Source organism: Callithrix jacchus, chromosome 22 (genome assembly GCF_049354715.1).
Source record: "Callithrix jacchus isolate 240 chromosome 22, calJac240_pri, whole genome shotgun sequence".
NCBI classification, from domain to species: domain Eukaryota; kingdom Metazoa; phylum Chordata; class Mammalia; order Primates; family Cebidae; genus Callithrix; species Callithrix jacchus.
This window is the reverse complement of record NC_133523.1, coordinates 11944858-11966680: the sequence shown is the minus strand read 5'-3', so window position 1 is coordinate 11966680 and position 21823 is coordinate 11944858. Positions and strand designations below refer to the sequence as shown.

At 53.7% G+C, this 21823-nt stretch overlaps 1 protein-coding gene across 11 annotated transcripts in view; it reads right to left on the bottom strand.

Annotated features, from left to right (window-relative positions):
* Window positions 1-242: 242 nt before the first annotated feature.
* Window positions 243-21823, bottom strand: part of NACC1 (nucleus accumbens associated 1) — a 27235-nt gene continuing 5654 nt past the window's right edge. For 6 of the 11 annotated variants that reach the window (XM_078360708.1, XM_078360710.1, XM_078360709.1 and 3 more), the window contains 5 exons: window positions 5224-6177; window positions 4972-5145; window positions 4030-4135; window positions 3831-3928; window positions 243-3255 (listed from right to left, as the gene is read on the bottom strand). In XM_078360708.1, the coding sequence (XP_078216834.1) occupies window positions 2996-3255; window positions 3831-3928; window positions 4030-4135; window positions 4972-5145; window positions 5224-6169 (1584 nt within the window). In that variant the 5' untranslated portion in view covers window positions 6170-6177 and the 3' untranslated portion in view covers window positions 243-2995. Of the gene's footprint in view, window positions 3256-3830; window positions 3929-4029; window positions 4136-4971; window positions 5149-5223; window positions 6178-21823 lie in introns of all 11 variants that reach the window. The other 5 variants (XM_054249546.2, XM_078360705.1, XM_035287402.3 and 2 more) reach the window with 1 other exon arrangement.

Here is a 21823-nt window from a genome sequence, read left to right as displayed (position 1 = left end):
GATTACAAGCGTGAGCCACCAAACGAGGCCTCTCCAAGGTTTTAAGGAACTCACTGAAGCGGGACTGGGGGCTCACGTCTGCAAGACCAGCTCATGTGTTGCACTATCTGTATCTGTTGTGGTAACTTGCATGCATGTTGCCATTGGAGGCTGTCAATTTGCAGTCAGTGATCTGGGTTGGCTGGGCACAGCTCGGGTGTGTGTTCCTCCCCGGGCCCCCGGAGTAACAAGCATGCGGCAAGGCTGTTACAAAGGCGTTTAGTTTATTCTCATCAGTATCACTGATATTCTCATGGTTCACATTTGCCAACGCCGCTCCTCTCCTTACAGTAGTTAAATGTGCAATCTCACTTGGGGGCCCAGGGAGGGGTGGGGGCTCGGCCCAGGGTGGGGAAGGCGTTGGCACTTCACGTGGACAGGGTGGGCAGCCTGTCCTGCGTGAAACAGGAGTGGGTGAGTGGGCGGCCAGGGAAGGGGAGTTGGCAAGGGAGGGCCCCACAGTCTTTTTTTCTCTGGTGGTCGGTGATTCTCCATTCAGATTCCTTCCTGGCTGCCCAGGGTTGGGGAACCATGCAGCTCAGGGCAGGGCAGGGGAGGAAGAGAAGGAAAAAGCAGCAGGCCGCCCGGGGGGAGGGGTGGGATGAACGGCAGGGCAAGGGGGGCACAGGGGTGGCTCCTGGGGTAAGGCACAACCCTGTCTTTGGCTCTCCTGGTGAGGAGTTTCCTCCCCTGCACCCCCTGCCCCACCCTTCTTCCCCTCCCAACCTCTCAGACCCACACATACAGTCCTGGGAGCCAGGGGGCACCTCCTGGGGTCCCTGAAACAAGTGGGTTCTGCCACCCACACCAGTGCCACAGGGGCTCAAGGAGGGACACCCGAGGAAAAGGCAGAGGGTCAGGCAGGGGTCTACCCAGGATAAGGGGGTGGGGGTGGGAAGACCCCAGGCCCAGGAGCTGGCCCCCCCACCCCAACTAAGGCCTGGAAGTGGGGAGCACTGCTTCCTTTCGGGCTCTGGCTGGAGCCCCAGCCCACCCCTCAGCCTCCGTTGGGCCCAGCCGCTTGCCAAGTGACCAGGGCATTGTGCTTTGGGGTCAACGCTGGGGTGGGGCGGCAGGCTAGGAGGCAGGAGGAGAGGAGGGGCGACTAAGGTGCTTGTGCTTTAGTTGGGGGTGTCAACATCCCCCACTCAGGCTGGCTGGGGACTATGGTGCCAGGCCCCGGCCAGGAAGGCAGTGCCAAGACCCCAGCCAGACCCTGGCACTCATGACTGACCCCCGCAACAAGCAGATGTTAAGAGGGACCCCCAGCAGGCCGGCAGGGCTGCTGGTCCCATCAGAGGGATGGTCTCCAAATCAGATTCCAAGGGTCCAGTCGGAGCTGGCCCCCGCCTCATCTCCTGAAATCCCCCTGCCCCTGGAGAAACCCCAGGGAGCAGTGGGTAGGCGGGGGTTGGGGAGGCAGAGGAGAGGCAGGGAGGACGAGGGCCAGAAGCAAACAAGGATGTGGATGGTGAAAGGACACCCACGGAGGGGGATGGGGAGTTAAAAAGAAAAAAAGAAACTCTGCGTTCACATGAAAATCTGAAACAAAGAAAAAAAAACCCACCCGCTCTGGGTGAGAACAAAAAGAGGAATGGTGAAAGAGAAAATTCTGCAAACAACTGCTAACAATGGAAGTGGGCCCGGCCAGGCCCAGCCCAGCCCCCAGGAGCTGGGCCCAGCCAACCAGCCAAGACCTGGGACACTCTTCAACTGTAGCCCTGTTGGGGAAGGTAGACAGGGGAGGGGGAACCCAGGAGGACCCACAGGAGCCCAGGCAGCAGCTGGGACTGGAGCCCTACCATGGAAACACACCCACACTCCACACACACACACACACACACACACACACACTCTCACTCTCAGCCTGCCCCCCAGCCCCCCCCACCATCCGAGCTTCCATGGCCCCCCACCCCTGGGGACCGAGGGGGACAACAGACACAGCCCCATTGGTTTGAAAAATAAAAGGAATCTTATACTTCAATATTTCATTCGCTAAAAAAATGTTTTAAAAATTATGTACAGGGGGTGGGGGCCAGGAGCCCTGCCTTGGGGTGGGGTCGGGGTGGGGAGATGGAGGGAGGGGCAGCAGCCCCCCAGCCTGTTCCCCTGGGTTCCAACCCAGGTCATACTGCCTCTTGTATCTTCATTTGTTTGAAAGCAAAACTTCTGCACACGCACACGCACACACTCTGCCAGCCCTGGAAACCTCTCATTCTATCCTCCGAGACCCTCAGTCTGCCCCCAAGAGCCCCCATTCCTTTAGGACCTGCCTCTCTCAGGCCCTAGAGGACCAATGGGGGCAGCAGAGGTGAAAAAGAGAAAGGGCACCATGCACGCCACCACCGGCCACCTGAGGTCGGTTGTGCAATTTCTCGGAGCCTCAGCTTCCCCAGCTGTAAAATGGGCAGTCCCCACGGCCTCGCCTACCCCAGCCCCCAGGTGCAGGGACAGACGAGGGTGACAGGAAGGCGCTTTTGGAGACATGGAAGCACTGGGAGGTGGTGGGAGGGGTCCTGAGAACCCCTGGGGCCCCCTCGAGTCCCAAGGGGCTGCAGTGAGAGGCGGAGGCTGAGGAACGCTTCCGCAAGGTGGCCCAGGACTTGGGGAGGGGGCCTTCCCAAGCCCCCCAGGCCAGCCCCCTCCCCTGGCGGGCCTGGTGAGTCGGGAGATGACGGCTAGGGGTTAGGATGGGGAGCCAGAACTCCCCAGATGCACAAGTGTGTGTTAAAGAAGGCAACACAGACCTCGTGCCACCTACCCTGTGGTCCTCTCCTGGCCCGGCTCTCGGTGGGGGAAGGGGGTGGGACAGGAGGGGCAGAGGGCAAGGAACATGCAGCACCCACCGTGGGTCCTGGGGAGGGACAGACAGTAGCTCGTGACCAAGATGTCGGGGAGGTGTGTGTGTCGGGAGGGGGAGTGTGTGGCCCCACGGGGAGCCTCCCGGGAGGGCGGGTTACTGCAGGGCCTCAGCCGAGGGGCCCGCCTCGCCCTCATGGCTGGCGGTCTCGAAGCCATGCTCCACGCCCATCATGTCCTGCTCGATCTTGCCCGTTTCACTGATGAAGGTGGTGTAGGCATCATCCTCAGCCTTGAGCACCTTGACCTTGGGCATCCAGCTTTTGCGCACGACACGGCGAGCGTTGGTGCACATGTCGGCCGCAATGGCATTCATCTCGCTCTCCTTGAAGTTGGGGGCGAAGTTCTGGCAGTAGTCTGTGGAGCAGGGGAGTGGAGCCTTAGCATGGGGGCCAGGTAACTCCCACAAGGCCTACTCACCAGTCCCCCAACAGCATCTGTGACTGACTCTCCCTCAAAGGGGAGATAAGTGAGGCCGCACAGCCAGGACACCACACCACGTGCATCCGCCCCTACACCAGACTGAGTTCAACCATGTGAGGAAATGTGTGGGTTTTGATGGAATGGCCTCGTGTTCTTGAAAAATTCAGATCATTTGCCAGAATTTAGTAACTGGGAGAGGCCACCTGAAAATCTAGACACCCCCACATGACAAGTGGCTAGCACCATCTGGCTGCCTTATCCCTCCCAGACTGCCCTGGGAGTTCAAGAGCCTCCTGCCTGACAGACTCCCTGGCTTCCCTTCAGCACCCACGTCACCCAGTCACGAAGAAATCTTGAAGCAATCACAGCGGCTTCCCAGCAAGGCTACATTAAGCCCCAGAATGCTTCTCAACACTGAACTCTAGCCTTCTGTCAGCACCAAGGCTGCGGAGGAAACGTCAACCTCCATGCCCTGGGCCCATGCCCTGTCCAACCAGGCAAACACTCACACTTGACAGCGTGGAGCACACGGCTGTCCAGGGGCTTCCGGCGGGGATCGTTGGTAGAAGAGCGGATGCCAGTGCCGCAGCTGTTGGCCAGCGTGTTCCTGGGGGCAGGGAGCATGGAAGGAGTCAGAACTCAGTGTGGTGTTCGGGAGGCCTGGGGCAACGCAGCTCCCCCACCCCGGGGCTCTAGTGAGGGCCTCACCGGTCAAAGAAGGAGGCCAGGAGCCGCCGCAGCAGGACCTTGTGCCGCGTGCCTGCGCTGACATGGCAGTTCATCAGCTGCGCCCTCGTGATGTACACGTTGGTGCCTGGTGAGGGGAAGCCAGAGGATGGCCTGGGGCACCCCCATACCGCACAGCCCACATGATGCCAGGCCTCATCTCAGAACACCCCAGGCCCTCCTTGCTGGGCGCTAGCTCCTGAGAACTCACCCAGGAACCTTCTCCCCCCACCTCTACCCCAAGGGCAGTCAGGGGAGGCTCCTTGGGACTCCCCCCCATCAGTGCTCAGGAAAGAACAGAAAGGGTGGCTTCACCATCCTCAGGGTGCCTACTGTATGGTCATGCCACAAGCCTGTGAGGTGGGCACGCTGGCTGTCACCAGCTACAGATGGGCCCAGGCTCGGCAGGACCAACAGGAAGAGGAGGCTCACACCCAGGCACTCTGACCTGACGGCCAAAGACATTCTTCTTGTTATTTTAGAGATGAAGTCTCTATCATCCAGGCTGGAGTGCAGTGGCCACCATGGTTCACTGCAGCCTTGACCTCATGGGCTCAAGCGATCCTCCCACCTTGGCCTCCTGAGTAGTTGGGACTATAGGCATTTGCCCCCATGCCTGCCCAAATTCTTAACCTAGGTGGTAGCTGGCCCTCACATGAACCCAGGAAGTAGTTAATCTACCCATGTGGCCAAACAGTAACAGCCAACGCTCATACCAACCCCTTAAGCCAGAAACCTACAGGCCAGGCCTTACTCTGTCATCAACTCGAATCTCACCAACACCCCTGCCCTGAGGGTGGCTGCTATTAACACTGCAGCACAGATGGGGAAACTGAGGTCTGGGGGCGCCTAACCAGCTGCCCAGCCCAGCCCAGCTAGCTCCAAGGCTGTGGAGGGGAGAGATCTGGGGCGAGGCCAGCCCACCTGTCACCAGCTCCAGCTTCTCAGAGGGGTCGCCCTCATCGTAGAGCTTGGGGTGGCAGCGGTTCCCAATCTGGTTGATGAGCTCAGCCGGGAGAGACGCCAGGTCTTGCCGAACCCGGATGCGATTCCGGGACTCGGGGGCCACCTGCTCCGGGAGGGCCTCCACCTTCTCGGCTGCTGGGAGAGAGTAGCACGTGAGTGGCAGGAGGGGCCAGGGTAACCCTTGGGGCAGGGGGCCAGGCAGCGCCTCACCTGTCTGGCCGACGTTCATCATGCTATACATGGTGTACATGTTGCAGATCTGCCGGTACTGCTCATCCATGCCCTCCTCGCCACCGTCCTCCTCCTCATCCTCCTCATTGTGGTAGGAGCCAGGGCTATCACTGGTATAGGCGCTGGAGGTGCCAGGGCTGGTCCGCTCCGACGTGCTGGGCCCACTCACCACGCCCCCTGCTGCCGCCACCCCACCGGCCGGCTGCCCTGCTCCCGTGGCCACAGCAGGCTGGGCTGCCGCCACCACCGGAGCCTGCTGGGGTGCCGGGGGCTGGTGAGGCCGGTTGGCAGCCAGGTCTGGTGTGGAGAACTTGGCCATCTTGCGGCTGCCGTTGCCACCGCCCCCGGCCTCCTTCTGGCCACTGTCCCACAGCCGCTTGGCCACGGGCATGCACTGCACGGAGTCCGACTCCTGCTGCTCCGTCTTGACCCGAGACACGAGGGGCAGTGGGGTGCCACAGGCCGGCCAGCCCGATGTCTGTGCCACAGGGCTCTGGGGCTCCGACGATGGGGCCTCCTCCGCGTGCAGGCCCTGGGAGTCGCAGCTCGGGGAGCTCACCTTAAGGAAGAACTCCGTGCCCTTCTCCATGATCTCCTGGATCTGCAGGAAGCCGGCCGTGTACATGAGCAGGAACTGGTCACCCACGTTCATGCTCAGCCTGCCCGTGTAGCAAAAGCTGAGGATCTGCTGGAAAGACTGGGGCTGCACGGCTGCCGGCAGCTCCACCACGGCGCTGCGACTGTTGTTGAAGAGATCCCGGAAGTAGGAGCTACTGGCAGCCAGCACAGCCCGGTGGGCCTTGAAGGCATGGCCCTTGACCACCACCGACACGTCACAGTACAGGCCCTGCAGCCGCTGCTCATTGAGGCACTCCAGGATGCTGTTGCCGAAGTTCGGGATCTCCATCTGCAGTGTCTGGGCCATGGCGGCGGCTGCATGGGGAACAGGGAGGAATGGAGAGAAAGAGACGGGGTCAGGCGGCATATGAGGATGCTGGCCTGGCCCCGAAGACCTCCGCTGCTGGAGGAGCATCCACTTGATGGAATGTGACATGGCGCTAAGTCGCACAGAACCCGCCTATCTGTCCCAGTACAGACTTGTTTTTACAGTATCTGGTCAAATCTGCTAAGCCAGCTACAGACCGGGGTGGCACATGCTGTCCCTTGCAAAGAGGAGGGGGCACAGGCATACTTGAAGAGTAACTGAATTTGCTTAAGTGCTCAGAAGAGTGGCTAGGACACAGTGCGCCACCTCTGAGTGCCAGCTATTGTTAGCACCAGGTACCTATGTGGTATCTCTATAGGGCACTGGCATGGAAATGCCAGAAAGGCAGGGTCATCTGATTGTGCACCAGATTCTGCAGTGCTGGGCACAGGCCCCTCAATCACTGTTTGTTGAATGACTAAATAACCACTCGAGAAGTTACATGAGGTCAGGCATGGTGGGTCACTTGGGTAACCCCAGAACGTTGGGAGGCTGAGGCAGGCAGATCACTTGAGGCCAGGAGTTCAGGGCCACCCTGGCCAACATGGCAAAACCCCGTCTCTACCAAAAATATAAAACTTAGGGGCCGGGCATGGTGGCTCAAGCCTGTAATCCCAGCACTTTGGGAGGCCGAGGCGGGTGGATCACGAGGTCAAGAGATCGAGACCATCCTGGTCAATTTGGTAAAACCCCGTCTCTACTAAAAAAATGCAAAAAATTAGCTGGGCACAGTAGCGCGTGCCTGTAATCCCAGCTACTCAGGAGGCTGAGGCAGGAGAATTGCCTGAACCCAGGAGGCGGAGGTTGCGATGAGCCAAGATCGTGCCATTGCACTCCAGCCTGGGTAACAAGAGCGAAACTCTGTTTCAAAAAAAAAAAAAAAAAACAACTTAGCTAGGTGAGGTGGCGTGGGTCTGTAGTCCCAGCTACAACAAAACACTAGGGAGGCTAGGCTGGAGAATTGCTTGTACCCAGGACGCAGAGGCTACAGTAGCCTAGATCACGGCTGGGAGATAGAGTAACACTGTCTCAAAAACAAAACAAAGGGAAAAAGAAATTACATGAGGCTGGGTACAGTGGCTCACGCCTGTAATCCCAGAACTTTGGGAGGGTGAGGCGGGTGGATCACTTGAGCCTAGGAGATAGAGACCAGCCTGGGACACATGGCAAAACCCTGTCTCTTATGAGAAACACAAAAATTAGCCCAGCGTGGTGGAGCACACCTGTGGTCCCAGCTACTAGGGAGGCTGTGGGGGGCGGATCTGTTGAGCCCAAAAGGTCAAGTCTGCACTGAGCTGTGATTGCGCTGCTAGACTCCAGACTGGGTGACAGAGACCCTGTCTCAAAAAAAAAAAAAAGTCACAGGAAAACATCTCGGGCCAGGCGCGGTGGCTCACGCCTGTAATCCCAGTACTTTGGGAGGCCGAGGTGGGTAGATATGAGGTCAAGAGATTGAGACCATCCTGGTCAACATGGTGAAACCCTGTCTCTACTAAAAATACAAAAAATTAGCTGGGCATGGTGGTGCATGCCTGTAATCCCAGCTACTCAGAAGGCTGAGGCAGGAGAATTGCCTGAACCCAGGAGGCGGAGGTTGCGGTGAGCCGAGATCGCGCCATTGCATTCCAGCCTGGGTAACAAGAGCGAAACTCCATCTCAAAAAAAAAAAAAAAAGAAAAGAAAAAAGAAAACATCTCTAGTCATCAGGGAAATTACAAGAAAACATCAGTAGTCATCAGAAAAATGCAAATCTTAACCACAACGAGACACCATCTCACACCCACTAGGCTGGCTAGAATCAAAAAAGTTAGTGAGGAGGAGAAATCCGGAACCCTCTTCCACTGCTGTGAGAATGTAAAATGGCACAGCCATGGCAGAAAACAGGCTGCAGTTCCTCAAACAGTCAAAGAGAGTTACCATACGACCCAGCGATTCCACTCCTGGAATTCATGCCCAGGAAAAACGAAAACGTTTGCCCGCATTGAAAACCTGTACACAAATGTTCACAGCAGCACTGTTCACAATAGCCCAGAGGTGGAAACGATCCAAACGTCCATCTGCCGATGGATGGGCCAACAAAACACGGTCAATCCATACAATGGTATATTATTCAGCTAGAAAAAGGAAGGAAATTCTGACACACGCAACAACATGGATGTCCCTAGAAAACATTATTCCAAGTGAAAGAAGCCAAACAAAAGGACCACAGATTGTATGATCCCATTTATAGGAAATGTCCAGAATAGGCAAATCCACGCAGACAGGAGGCAGATTAGTGGTTGCCAGGGGCTGGGAGGCGGGGAGAATGGGGGTGTGGTGAGGGAAAGCAAAGGTGTGTGGGGTTTATTCTTTGTGTGTGTGAGATGGAGTTTCACTCTGTTGCCCAGGCTGGAGTGCAGTGGCATGATCTCGACTCACTGCAACCTCCATCTCCCAGGATTCTCTGAGGCTCCCTGAGAAGCTGGGCTTACAGGTATATACCACCACGCCCAGCTAATTTTTTTTTGCATTTTTGGTAGAGATGGGGTTTCACCATGTTAGCCAGGATGGTCTCGAACTCCTCCTCAGGTGTTCCTCTGCCTCAGCCACCCAGAGTGCTGGGATTACAGGCAAGAGCCATTACTCCCAGCGGGGGTTTATTCTTGATGTAATGAAAAAATCTTCTAAAACTGACTGTGGTGATGGTTGCATAACTCTGTGAATATACTAAAGATTAACTGTATACTTTAAATGGAGGAATTACATGGTGTGTGCATCTTAATAAAGTTGTTCAAAAAAGAAAGAGGCCAGCGCAGTAGCTCGCACCTATAACCCCAGCACTTTGTGAGGCCGAGGTAGGCGGATCATGAGGTCAGGAGATCAAGACCATCCTGGTCATGGAAACCCCATCCCTACTAAAATACAAAAAATTAGCTGGGCAAGGTGGCGTGTGCCGTAGTCCCAGCTACTGAGGAGGCTTAGGCAGGGGAATCGCTTGAACCCAGGAGACAAAGGTTGCAGTGAGCTGAGATCACGTCACTGCATTCCAGCCTGGCGACAGAGGGAGACTCTCTCTCTCTCTCTTACACACACACACACACAGACACACTCAAAAAAACTAAGAAAGAAAGGAGGAAACAGTGAGACTGATTTCCTCTGGGCAGAAGGGAGGAGGAGACTTGCAAAGTATACTTTCAGGTCTTTTGAATTTTAAACTTGGTGAATTAAATGCCTATTTGCAAAAGTCAATAATATTTTAAAACAAATAAAATCTGTGAAATCATGCCATACATATTTAATTTAAGCAAATTAACTCAGAAGTGCTTGAGGGCAGGGAGGGGAGGAAGAAACGGGATTTTTTTTTTTTTTTTTTTTTTTTTTAAAGAGATAGGGTCGAATTCTGCCATCCAGGCTGGAATGATGTGGCAAGATCATTGCTCACTACGACAGGGCAAGGTGGCTCTTGCCTCTAATCCCAGCACTTTGGGAGGCCAAGGCAGGTGGATCATTTGAGATCAGGAGTTCAAGACCAGCCTGACCAACATGGTGAAACCGTGTTTCTACTAAAAATACAAAAAAAAAAAATTAGCTGGGTGTGGTGGTGCATACCTGTAATCCCAGCTACTTGGGAGGCTGAGGCAGGAGAATTGCTTGAACCCAGGAGGCAGAGGTTGCAGTAAGCCGTCACTACACTCCAGGCTAGGTGACAGAATGAGCCTCTGTCTCAAAAAAAAAAAAAAAAAAAAAAAAAAAAGATCATAGCTCACTATGGGTCTTGAAGTCTAGGGTTCACGGGATCCTCTTACCTCAGCCTCCTGAGTAGCTCAGACTGCAGGTATGCACCACCATGCCCAGCTAATTTTTAAACTTTTTGAAGAGACGGGGTCTTGCTCTGTTGCCAAGCTGGAGTGCAGTGGCATGATCTCAGCTCACTGCAACCTCCGACTCCTGGGTTCAAGCGATCCTCCTGCCTCAGCCTCCCGAGTAGCTGGGACTATAGGCGTGTGCCACCACGGCCAGCTAATTTTTTTTTTTTGTATTTTTAGTAGTGACAGGGTTTCACCATGTTGGCCAGGATGGTCTCGATCTCTCAACCTCTTGACCTTGTGATCCTCCTGCCTTGGCCTCCCAAAGTGCTGGGATTACAGGCTTTTTTTTTTTTCCTCAACTGCGATAGAGTCTCACTCTGTTGCCCAGGCTGAAGTGCTGGGATTCCAGGCGTGAGCCATCAAGTCCGGCCTCCTCTGTAATTCTACAGGGTCTCTAGAGGGCAGTGGGTGCTAACTGGGCATGGTGTGGGTGAGAAGCCTTCCATATGTAAGACAGGCCTTCACAGTGACTCCAACTGGCCAGCATGAGAAAGTACCAAGTACGCACAAAGGCCCTGATGCAGGAATGCACATCTCCCCTCACCCCCAGTTAGCTATGCGCCTTTCATGCTTCCTCATTCATTAGCTCAGATCTGCCTCCCTGGGCTGGGAACTGAGAATACAGTGGCTACTCTGCTCCCATCTGGTGACACCAGTTCAGTCTGAAAGGGTTGCTGTGAAGAACAGAAGGCTTGGAGGTGCAACCTAAGTTGAATCCCGGCTCCAGCACCTGCTCCTCCCACCAGGAGCTCCAAATCTCTGCTCTCTCCATTTGGAAATCAAGGCTAATGAGGCCAACCAGATTCTACAAACTCAACCCACACTTATTGTTACTGAATGACCATTCAAGAAATTACACAAAAACTTCACTAGTCATCAGGAAAATGACACAAAAACATCACTCATCACCAGGGAAATTGAATTCTAACCACAGTTAGATACCATCTCACTTACTGAGCTGCTACCCTGGCAGGCCACAAGCAAGATGCGGGCCCTGCCCCTTGCAACACCCAGGCGAATGGAGGAACTGACAGACAACTTTGGTGAGCTCCCCGAATCCTCTTAGCAAGACTTCGGGGTGGTTTCATACTCCCCCTGCACAATTGGGAAAACCGAGGTCATGTGAAAATTAAGGACACTCCTGAGGTCATTTAAAGTCATTATTCATCAGGTTCAAAGTTCAAAAGATATGTCCTGAAGGCATGGTGGCTCACACCTATAATCTCAGCACTTTTTGGAGACAGAGTCTTGCTCTGTTGCCCAGGCTGGAGTGCAGTGGTGTGATCTCAGCTCATAGCAACCTACGCCTCCCCGGTTCAAGTGATTCTCAGGCTCCTGGATAGCTGGGATTACAGGTGTGTGCCACCACGACCAGCTAATTTTTGTATTTTTGGTAGAGATAGGGTTTCACCATATAGGCCAGGCTGGTTTTGAACTCCTGATCTCAAGTGGTCCAACCTGCCTCAGCCTCCCAAAGTGCTAGGATTACAGGCATGCCTCCTCGCCTGGCCAATCCCAGCACTTCGGAAGGCCGCGTCAGGTAGATCACCTGAGGTTGAGAGACCAACCTGGCAAACACCGTGAAACCCCATCTCTATTAAAAATACAAAAATTAGCTGGGCGTGGTGGGTGCCTGTAATCCCAGCTACTCCAGAGGCTGAGGTTGCAGTGAGCCAAGATCACTCCAGCCTGGGCAACAGGGCGAGATTATGTCTCAAAACAAAAACAAACAAACAAAAAGACAAAAGATATGTTCTGAGGTCATCTGCTGCCCCTATCACTTACGTGCCAGAAAGTGGTAAGGCTGAGATTCAAACCAGGGTCTGTCTAGGCATCACAGCCTGCAACACTTGCCTGTATCCTCCTCCCTCTTCCCCTCCTCAACATCACTGCCACCATCCTAATAAAAACACAAACAAAACAAAACCCCAAAACACCCTTAGGGCAATCAGAGGGTAGAGCCTGCATCTAGGAATCCCAGTCATAAGGCAGCAAAAATATCCACCCACGAGCTCAGACTCAGAGCTGAATGGGCCAGAAGCTGGCATGAAGACGCAGGAGAAGCAGGCACCAGGTCGGGGAGCCCAAAGAGCCCACTTCGGGGGTCCTGACAGCCCTGAACCACCTCCCTGGGTGGCCAAATTAAAGCCACTCCTGGTACTGGGGCCCAAATGACAAGGACCAAGATGGTCAAGGGAAGAGCCTGGCCCTCCAGTTCCTAGCAGGGTGCTCCAGGCTCACTCCCCAGGAAGGAGGAGGACAGGACAGGTATGCAGTGCAGCCAAAGCCCCTCACCTCCCTGTGCCTCAGTTTGTTCATCTATAAAATGGGTTGTTCATCCAACCCATCCTGATGAATTGCATCTTCCTTTGTGGGAGGTGCCAGGGACACAGCCCTAAAAGGACTAGCTGTGCTCATCTGGAGCTGTATTCTCAGGAGACATGGGGGGATGATTTAATTACATTTGGGGTGGGTATGTCAACTGAGCACATGGCCTTGGTGGTAGGGACCATCAAAGGTTGAGCGAGCCAGGACGGAGATAACACTCGTGTGGGAAGGTATCAAGTGTGGTCCAGCTGAAAGAAGTGTGGCCCAAAGAAAGCTCGTGTAGCTGGAGGGCGACGCAGCAGGAACAGGGCTGCCAGGAAGAGCGTGGGACAGGTGGAGTCCTGGCCTAGGAAACGTGGACATCTTTGAAAGTGAGTCCCAGGGTCAGGGCAGCATTTTAAGAGTTATATGTACAGACTGGTCGAAGTGGCTCACGCCTGTAATCTCAACACTTTGGGAGGCCAAGGTGGGTGGATCATGAGGTCAGGAGTTTGAGACCAGCCTCGCCAATATAGTGAAACCCCGATTCTACTAAAAAAATACAAAGATTAGCTTTGTATCTACAGGGTGGCGGCACACACCTGTAGTCCCAGATAATCAGGAGGCTGAGGAAGGAGAATCTCTTGAAACCAAAAGGCAGAGGTTGCAGCGAGCCAAGATTGCACCACTGCACTCCAGCCTGGGTGACAGAGTGACTCCATCTCAAAAACAAAAAAATTAAAAGTTATATATACAGGAGCGGTGACTCATGCCTGTAATCACAGCAGTTTGGAAGGCTGAGGCGAGAGGATCACCTGAGGTCAGGAGTTCAAGACCAGCCTGGCCAACATGGTAAAACCCCGTCTCTACTAAAAATATAAATATTAGCCGGGTGTGGTGGTGCGCATCTGTAGTTCCAGCTATTCAGGAGGTTGAGGCACAAGAATCTCCTGAACCTGGGAGGTGGAGGTTGTAGTGAGCCAAGATGGAGCCACTGCACTCCAGCTCTGGGCAACAAATGGGTTAATGGAGCAAGACTCCATCTGAAAAAAAAAAAAAAAAAAAAAAAAAAAGCCAGGTGCAGTGGCTCACATCTGTAATCCCAGCGCTTTAGGAGGCTGAGGTGGGCAGATCACCTGAGGTCAGGAGTTCGAGACCAACCTGACCGACATGGAAAAACCCCATCTCTACTAAAAATGCAAAATCAGCTGGGCATGGTGGCGCATGCCTGTAATCCCAGTTACTCTGAAGCTGGAGAAGCACTTGAACCCGGGAGACAGAGGTTGCGGTTGCCACAAGCCAAGATCGCACCACTGCACTCCGTCTCAAAAAAGAAAAAAAAAGGAGTTGTATGTACAGTTAATCTCTCCAAGGGGACTGTCAGCTCAATGAAGGCAGGCATCCTTAGCTAGTGTTATTCAAGATCACGTCTTCAGAATGAAGTAGATGCTCAGTATCTGTAAATGTGTTAAAGAGCAGTGCAGAGAGGCTGGGCACGATGGCTCACACCTGTAATCTCAACACTCTGGGAGGCAGAGGTGGGAGGATCCCTTGAAGCCAGGGATTCAAGACCAGCCTGGGCAGCATAGTGAGACCCCTATCCCTAAAAAAAATTAGTGGGGCTTGGTGGCTTGCACCTGTAGTCCCAGCTACTTGGGAGGATCACTTGAGTCAAAGAGAGGCTGCGGTGAGTGATGATTGCACCACTATATTTCAGCCTGGGTCACGAAGTGAAACCTTGTCTCTGAAAAACAAAAAACAAAAAACCAGGGCCGGGAGCAGTGGCTCACATCTAGAATCCCAGCACTTTGGGAGGCCAAGGTAGACAAATCACAATGTCAGGAGGTCAAGACCAGCCTGACCAACATGGTGAAACTCCATCTCTACTAAAAAACAAAAACTAGCTGGGCATGGTGGCACGTGCCTGTAATCCCAGCTACTCAAGGAAGCTAAGGCAGGACAATCACTTGAACTCAGCAGGCAAGGTTGCAGCAAGCCAAGATCGGGCCACTGCACTCCAGCCTGGGCAAGAGAGAAAGACTCCATCTCAAAAGAAATAAAATAGAAAAAAAAAAAAAAATTAAAAAAACACACACCCCTCCCACCACCCCACCAAAACAAAACAAAATTTTAAAAAGTAGTACAGATTGGGCATAGGACTGCTTCAAAGTGACCTCACCACGCGCCAGGCACCGGCCACATCTAATTTTTTTTTTAAAGACAGGGTCTCACTATGTTGTCCAGGCTGGTCTTGAACTCCCCCATTCAGCATTGGAGACTGCACGGTTTCAGGGATGATAACAAGAGGCAACAGAGATGAGGGGGCTGGGGGTGGCCCAGGTCCCCGCCTGAAAATGAGAGCCAACCTGACACTCAGGCTGGGGTCCCCCATACCTTGTGAACCCCAGCCTCAGAGCCCAGCACCCCAGCACCCAGGGTTTTGGAGCCTTTGATTACCAAGGTCCAAACACTCAGCCAATTAGCACGCGGGAACCCTCCCTCCATGCTGCTGAGGACTAGGGGAGTGGGGCAGCGGGTCTGTGAGCTGCAGTGACCTCAATGCTGTTCTGTCCAGTTCCCCAGTGGCCCCTGTACAGAGTGGACAGGGGTGAGCTGCATTGCCAGAGCAGACCCATCCCTGGGAACCCCTCCATCCCTCTGTGACTGGCCCAATCCTGCCCAATGGACTCAGAAGGAAAACTACCTGGGCCCCTGCAAGAAGCCCCTCACCCACACTAGCCCCAGGAAGGGAGCAGCCATGACTGGACTCTCAGAGGAAACGGGTCTCACTAGCATGTCCCTGGCAGAGTCACCTGCTGGCTGAGCAGGGATGGGACTGAGTTGGCGGTTGAGGCCTCTAAACCACCTAATAGTTCTGGTCCCCCACAAACCCCCACCTGCCTCAGGCTCAAACACAATGCCCAGTTCCCTCTACTGCCGTGAGGCCTTTGCCCAAGCTGTGCACTCTGCCCAGAATACTCTCTTCCTCCTTCCTCAGCTACCCACTCCTCCAGGCTAGAGAAGATGCCTCTCTCCTGCCCCACCCAGCCATAGTGCCCTAAAGCTTACCTCTGAGGAAACTAAGTCCCATTTGACTACAAACTCCCAAGGGCAGAAAACCGTATCAGAATCATCTCTTATTAAAACTCAGCATAGCAGCACCCCTGAGGGTGTGGGGGACAAGGACAAGGGCAGCTAGGACCTTCCCGCCCAGGACAGGGCCTAGTCCTGGCCCCGGGCATGAGCAGATCTGCTGCTGAGATCCAAGGGCACAGCACGCGGTTTCCATGACTTCCCAACAACTTCTCAAGAAATATTTGCCAGGTCCCTGCCTGGGTAGGCCACAATGGTGACAAAGTAGCCCTGCCTCTGGAGCTCACCGTTAGGCAGGAGACAGAGCCATTCATCTTTAGTCACATGGATCAACGTGCTGCACACCGGGGTGCCTGACCTTGCCTGGAAAGGGTGACACTGGAGCTGAGATCTAGGAAGGGCAGTAGTCGACTGGGAATGTGGACCTTCCAGAAAGTGTTCTCACCTCCAGGGGACTGGGCTCAGTCTCAGGGCTCTGCTATGGACTGAGTATGTCCCTCCAAATTCACAGGTTGAAATCAGAAGCCCCCAGTGTGCCTGTATCTGTAGATAAGACCTCTGGGATCTAATTAAGGTTGACTGAGGTCGTAAGAGTGGCATCAACAAGGAGGCTGTCTGCAAGCCACAAAGAGAGCCCTCTCCAGAACCTGACCACGCTGGCACTCTCATCTCAGACTGCCAGCCGCCAGCACTCTGAAATATAAGTGTCTGTTGTTTAAGCCACCCAGTCTGTGATATTTTGTTGTGTGGCAGCTTGAGCTAAGACAGGCCTGAAGCACCATCTATTCACTGATGCCTCCCCCTCCAGAGTCTTTGGCCCGGACCTCCCTGTGAATGCCAGACTCACACACACCCCAGACACCTCCACTCAACACTTCCAGGACCCAGCTCCAGTCCTTTCCCAAACCTGTGAATGCCGTAGCTTCACCAGCTCCGGCCCTCCTCGCTCAGATCCTTGGACTCATCTTCAACTCCTTCAAAACCACTTTGTGCCACTTTGGCCCCAAGTGGCACAGCTTAGGCCCCCTGGCAGGCTGGCCCTGCTTGCTCTCAGACCTCCTAGAATGGGAATGCTGTCCCAAGGTCAACCATGGCTCTTCATTCTCTCCCTGGTCATACAAAGCCCTTTCTCTACCTTTTTTTTTTTTTTTGAGACAGGGTCTTGCTGTTATCAAGGCTGGAGTACAGGGGGACCATCAAAGCTCACTACAGCCTCAAACTCCTGGGTTCAAGCGATCCTCCTGCCTCGGCCTCCCAAAGTGCTAGGATTATAGGTGTGAGCCACTGCCCCCCACAAACTGGGCATTGTTTTGGCTTCATGTCAGTTGGAGCAGGGAGTTTGCCTGTGTAGTCCTCTGTTGTGTCCACGACCCTTAGGACCAGGCCAGGTACCCAGTGGGTGCTCAGAGTTCTTTGTGGAAACAATTAACAAAAAATTATTTCCATTCCTCCAAATCTAACTCCCTTTTTTGTTCCACATTAACGCAGCTAAAACAGGAATAAGGCTCAGAGGCACTCTCTGTGGCTGGGCAGACAGAGGACCTCCTCTGATAGTCACCAAGGTGGGTGGCTAGCAGTCAGAGGCCTGCTGAGAACTCAATGTTACCTGAGGAACTGCTCACACTGCTGGTAGATCCTGCCATCTGCAGGAAGGGGGCTGGCAGCATGATTCCTCGGAGTAGTAACTGCCAGCTCTTGGGGAAAGAGAGATGCAGAATTCCCCAGCCAGCAGGGGCCTGGGAGAGACCATCAAAAGCACAGTCCTTTCCTGATGACTTCCAGGGAAGCTGTGACATGGCTGTTGTCAGACACTATGGTCTGCATGTTTGCATCTCCCCAGAATTCACAAGCTGAGGCCTATCTCCAAAGCAGTGGCATTAAGTTGGGCCTTCAGCTGGGCGCAGTGGCTCACGCCTCTAATACCAGCACTCTGGGAGGCTGAGGTGGGCGGATCACCTGAGGTGAGGAGTTCGAGACCAGCCTGCCAATATGGTGCATGCCTATAATCCCAGCTATTTGGGAGGCTGAGGCAGGAGAATTGCTTGAACCTAAGAGGCGGAAGCTGCAGTGGGCTGAGATTGCGTCACTGCACTCTAGCCTGGGCTAACAGAGCAAGACTCCATCTCAAAAAAAAAAAACTTGTTGATCAAAAACTTAAAAAGAAAAAAAGTGGAGTCTTTGGGAGGTGATTCAGTCAGGAGGCTCTGTCCTCATGAATAGGAACTGTGCCCGTGTAAAAGAGGGGAGCTTGTCTGTCCTTGCTGCCCTGTGCAGACACCTAAAAGGTGCTACCAACGAGGAACAGGCCCTCACCAGATATGGAATCTGCTGGCCCCGGGATCTGGGACTTCCCACTCTCCACAACTATGAGCGACTCATCTCTGTTGTTTATCAATGGCCCAGTCTGTTTTTTTTTTTTTTTTTTTTTTTTGAGACGGGGTCTTGCTCTGTCACCCAGGCTGAAGTGCAGTGGTGCAATCTCGGCTCACTATAGCCTCAACCTCCTCGGCTCAAGTTAGCCTCTCGCCTCAGCCTCCTGAGTAGCTGGGACTAGAGAGTCATGCCACCATGCCCAGCTAACTGGCTCTCCTGAGGGCTGTGTCACGGTTGAAAAAGAAATTAAAATTAGCCAGGCACGGTGGCTCACGCCTATAATCCCAGCACTTTGGGAGGCCGAGGTGGGTGGATCACGAGGTCAAGAGATCGAGACCATCCTGGTCAACAAGGTGAAACCCCGTCTCTACTAAAACTACAAAAATTAGCTGGGCATGGTGGTGCGCGCCTGTAGTCCCAGCTACTCGGGAGGCTGAGGCAGGACAATTGCTTGAACCCAGAAGGCAGAGGTTGCAGTGAGCCGAGATTGTGCCATTGCACTCCAGCCTAGGTAACAACAGCGAAACTCCGTCTCAAAAAAAAAAAAAAAAAAAAAGAAAGAAATTAAAATTAATTTTTTGAAAGATGAGGTCTCACTATGCTGCCCAGGCTCCTGGGCTCAAGCAGTCCTGCCATCTCAGCTTCCTAATTGCTGAGGTTAGAGGCATGAGCAATGTGCCTGGCTTCCACTCTAAGGTATTTTATTTCAGCAGCCCAGATGGGCTAAGACCTACAAGCCAGTTAAAGGAGACCAGCAACTCCAAGTGTAACAAGGAAGACAGGCCCTAGAGAGCTCTACACTCTTTCATGCAGCTCAGCAGGATATGGCCGAATCCTGGCAGCTATCAGGTTGCCTGCCTGACCCAGAACCATACACACATACCTCTGCAGGGGCCGAATGTGAAGGCAGCCCAGGGAAACAGTTAGTGATGGACAAAGTGTTCAGCTGGGGGCAGCGACTCACACCTGTAATCCCAGAACTTTGGGAGGCTGAGGCAGGAAGACACTTGAAGCCAGGAATTTGAGCCCAGCCTGGGCAACAAGACCCCACCTTAAAAAATACATATATGTATATAAATGCTATCTGATTGTATGGATCCTATTGGCATCGGTATTTTTTTTCTTTCTTTTACTTTTTTTTTTTTTGAGACAGTCTTCCTCTGTCACCCAGGCTGGAATGCAATGGTACCATCTTGGCTCACTGTAAATCCAGCCTCCTGGGTTCCAGCAATTCTCATGTCTCTGCCTCCTGGGTAGCTGGGATTACAGGTGCTCACCACCAAGCCTGACTAATTTTTGTATTTTTAGTAGAGATGGGGTTTCACCATGTTGGCCAAGCTGGTCTCAAACTCCTGGCCTCAAGTGGTCCACCCGCCTCAGCCTCCATGAGCCACTGCACCCAGCCTGTATTTTTCTCTTATACACACATAGATGTGATCCATTTTCTTTTTCCCCCAAAGACTGTCATTAAATCCACAGTGGCAATAGGATTAACCACAATGTCCCCTGCTTAAGTCTCACTGACTGTGTGCCCATAGCTGGCCAGGGCTCAGTTGAGGCTCATTTCACTTACTCTTTAGTTTCTGAGGAAGAAATGAGCCTTCCCGTCATTTCATGGATAGAAACGAGGCCCAGAGAGGTGAAGCCAGAGGCCGGGACCATGTAGCAGGTAGACACAGGTTTATACCCAGGCCATCTGGCTCCCTAATCAGGCAAAGATGTGAGGCAGCTGTGACTAAACCCATTTCACAGATGGGAAAACTGGCGTTCAGAGAAACAAGGCAGAGACCAGACCGGAGGACAGGCCAAGCCCAGAGCTGGGGATCTTTACCTGTGCTACTGGATATGTCCCCTCCAGAAACAGGGTCTTCTGCCTAAGAGCCCCCACTTCAGGGTCTGGGGTGCCCTCTCTCTAATCCCCAAGGAAGGCCTTCTTCATTCTTTTCCCAGTCCTCCCATCTGCAGCTATTCTCCAGCCCTTCCTCCCTGAAACCACCATCTCCAGGAATGAGCAGTCTCCTCGTGCTGCCTCTCCCTTCTCCCTCCTCCCACTCGCTCCTCCTCGCAGCCCTCAGCAATCTGGCCTCCCTTTGCAGGCAGCAACTCCAGCTCCTTGGAGAGCCTGGCAGAAGCTCTCCCTCCATCCTCATGGAGTTCGCAGTCTGCCTGCTCCCTCCCCCCCAACTCCAACCATAAGCCCAGTAAGCCCACCCTTCCGAGTTACATCCCAGTCCCTGTGTGCAATCAGATCACACCCAGAAGACAGAGCAGCAGCAGTAACCAAGGGTGGGGGGAACAACAGTAAGTGCAAAGGCCCTGAGGTGACACTGGTGCCGCTTACACAAAGGAGGCTGATGGGGCTGGAGGGTGGGGATCATCCTGGGAGTGGGGCCTTCTGGGCTCGGGTAGAGAACCACGCAGGGCCTGAGATTTGAATCCTACTATAGTTCTAGGCTCAAACCCATTATAGAGCCTGTCACTCAGCATTACCCTCAACAGCACTTGCCCCCAATTATCAGTCTCCCATCTAGAAAATGGGCTGACAGCAGCAGCCATCTCACAAGGTTGTTTCAAGGAGTAACCAACCAAAGAACACAGGCCAATTGGCGCTCACCCCGTAGCTGGTGCCCATGAATGCCAGCTGCAGTTAGTTGTATCCCCTGGCCCTTGCTGGGCCGCAAACTCCCTGAGAGTAGAAGACACTGTCTTCGTCTCACCATCTCCCAGAACCCTGCATATTTCATGGGACTATCAGGCAGTACCCACTGGGGGTTTCCCCAGAGCCTTCACAGCACTGTCCAATCACACCCCAGATGCCAACCTCTCCCATAAATCTCATGATAACCAGACAGTTGAGATTCTCCACCTGGCCACTGCATTTGCATCAGTCATTCTTTGTGGTGGGGGCTGCCCCATTCTCTGATGTCGAGCCACATCCCTGGCCTGTAGCCCGGCTAGATGCCAGCAGCAACCCCACCCTCAGCAGGGATAGCCAGAAATGTCCCCAGACATTCCCCAAGTGTCCCCAGAGGAGGCAGGCTTGCCCCCAGTTGCTAAACACAGCAGTATAGGGTGCCTGCTTGTCACCACTTATCAGAGGAGGAGACTGAAGCTCAGAGGTCAAGACCTATGCCCAGAGTCTCAATGGCTGAGACAGGGGTGGTGCTAAGTGTGAAATTTCACTCTCCACTATACTGTGTCTGTCACCCTTACCTACCCTCTCCCTTTGCTCGATTTAGAAAACACGACCTGGACACAGTCAAAGCCCTAAGAGAAGACGCACAGGTCTCTACGGAGTGAGACCTTCGCCAAGGAGGCAGTACGAGAGGCTGGAAGGACAATATCACGACTACACACGGATCACAACCTCAGATGCACCACCTCTGCTGGGTCGCCTGGTCCTTACCCCTAGCTAATGTGCAGGCAGGCCCAGTGACACCTCCCAGCCTCTGTGGCCCAGAGAGTTCTCTCAGGAAAGGCATTAGCAGCCGAGGGGACTGAGGAGCAAATGCAGGGAGCTGAGGGACATGAAAGCGGCTAGAAGGTGGCACAGGGGTGGTAGCCAGACCATATTGGAGCTTGTCTGAAGGAAAGACTCGGGTGCCTCAGTTTCCTTGTGTGTCAAATGATGACAAAGGCAGGTCCCACTAGTCTTGGGCTTAAATGAGTTCAAGTGTATACAAGTGCTGAGAGCAACCCAGGAGAAACGAGAGGGAGGGAGGACCTGAGAGAGGACACAGACTGGCGTGAACACTGCCTCGTGTTTTCCAGCCCCGGCGGCTCACCACCATCCCAAAAGCAATGTGCCCCACTAAGCCTGGTGGGATTCCTCTCCACACAGGCTCTGGCAATGACACTGATGAAATCTAGGGTCAGACAATGTTGGGCCAACCACCAACTCTCTCCAAACCCCCCATCCTCCAGGCAGACTCCTTCAGTAGATCCTGTAAGGCTGACTAAAACTCACATCTCA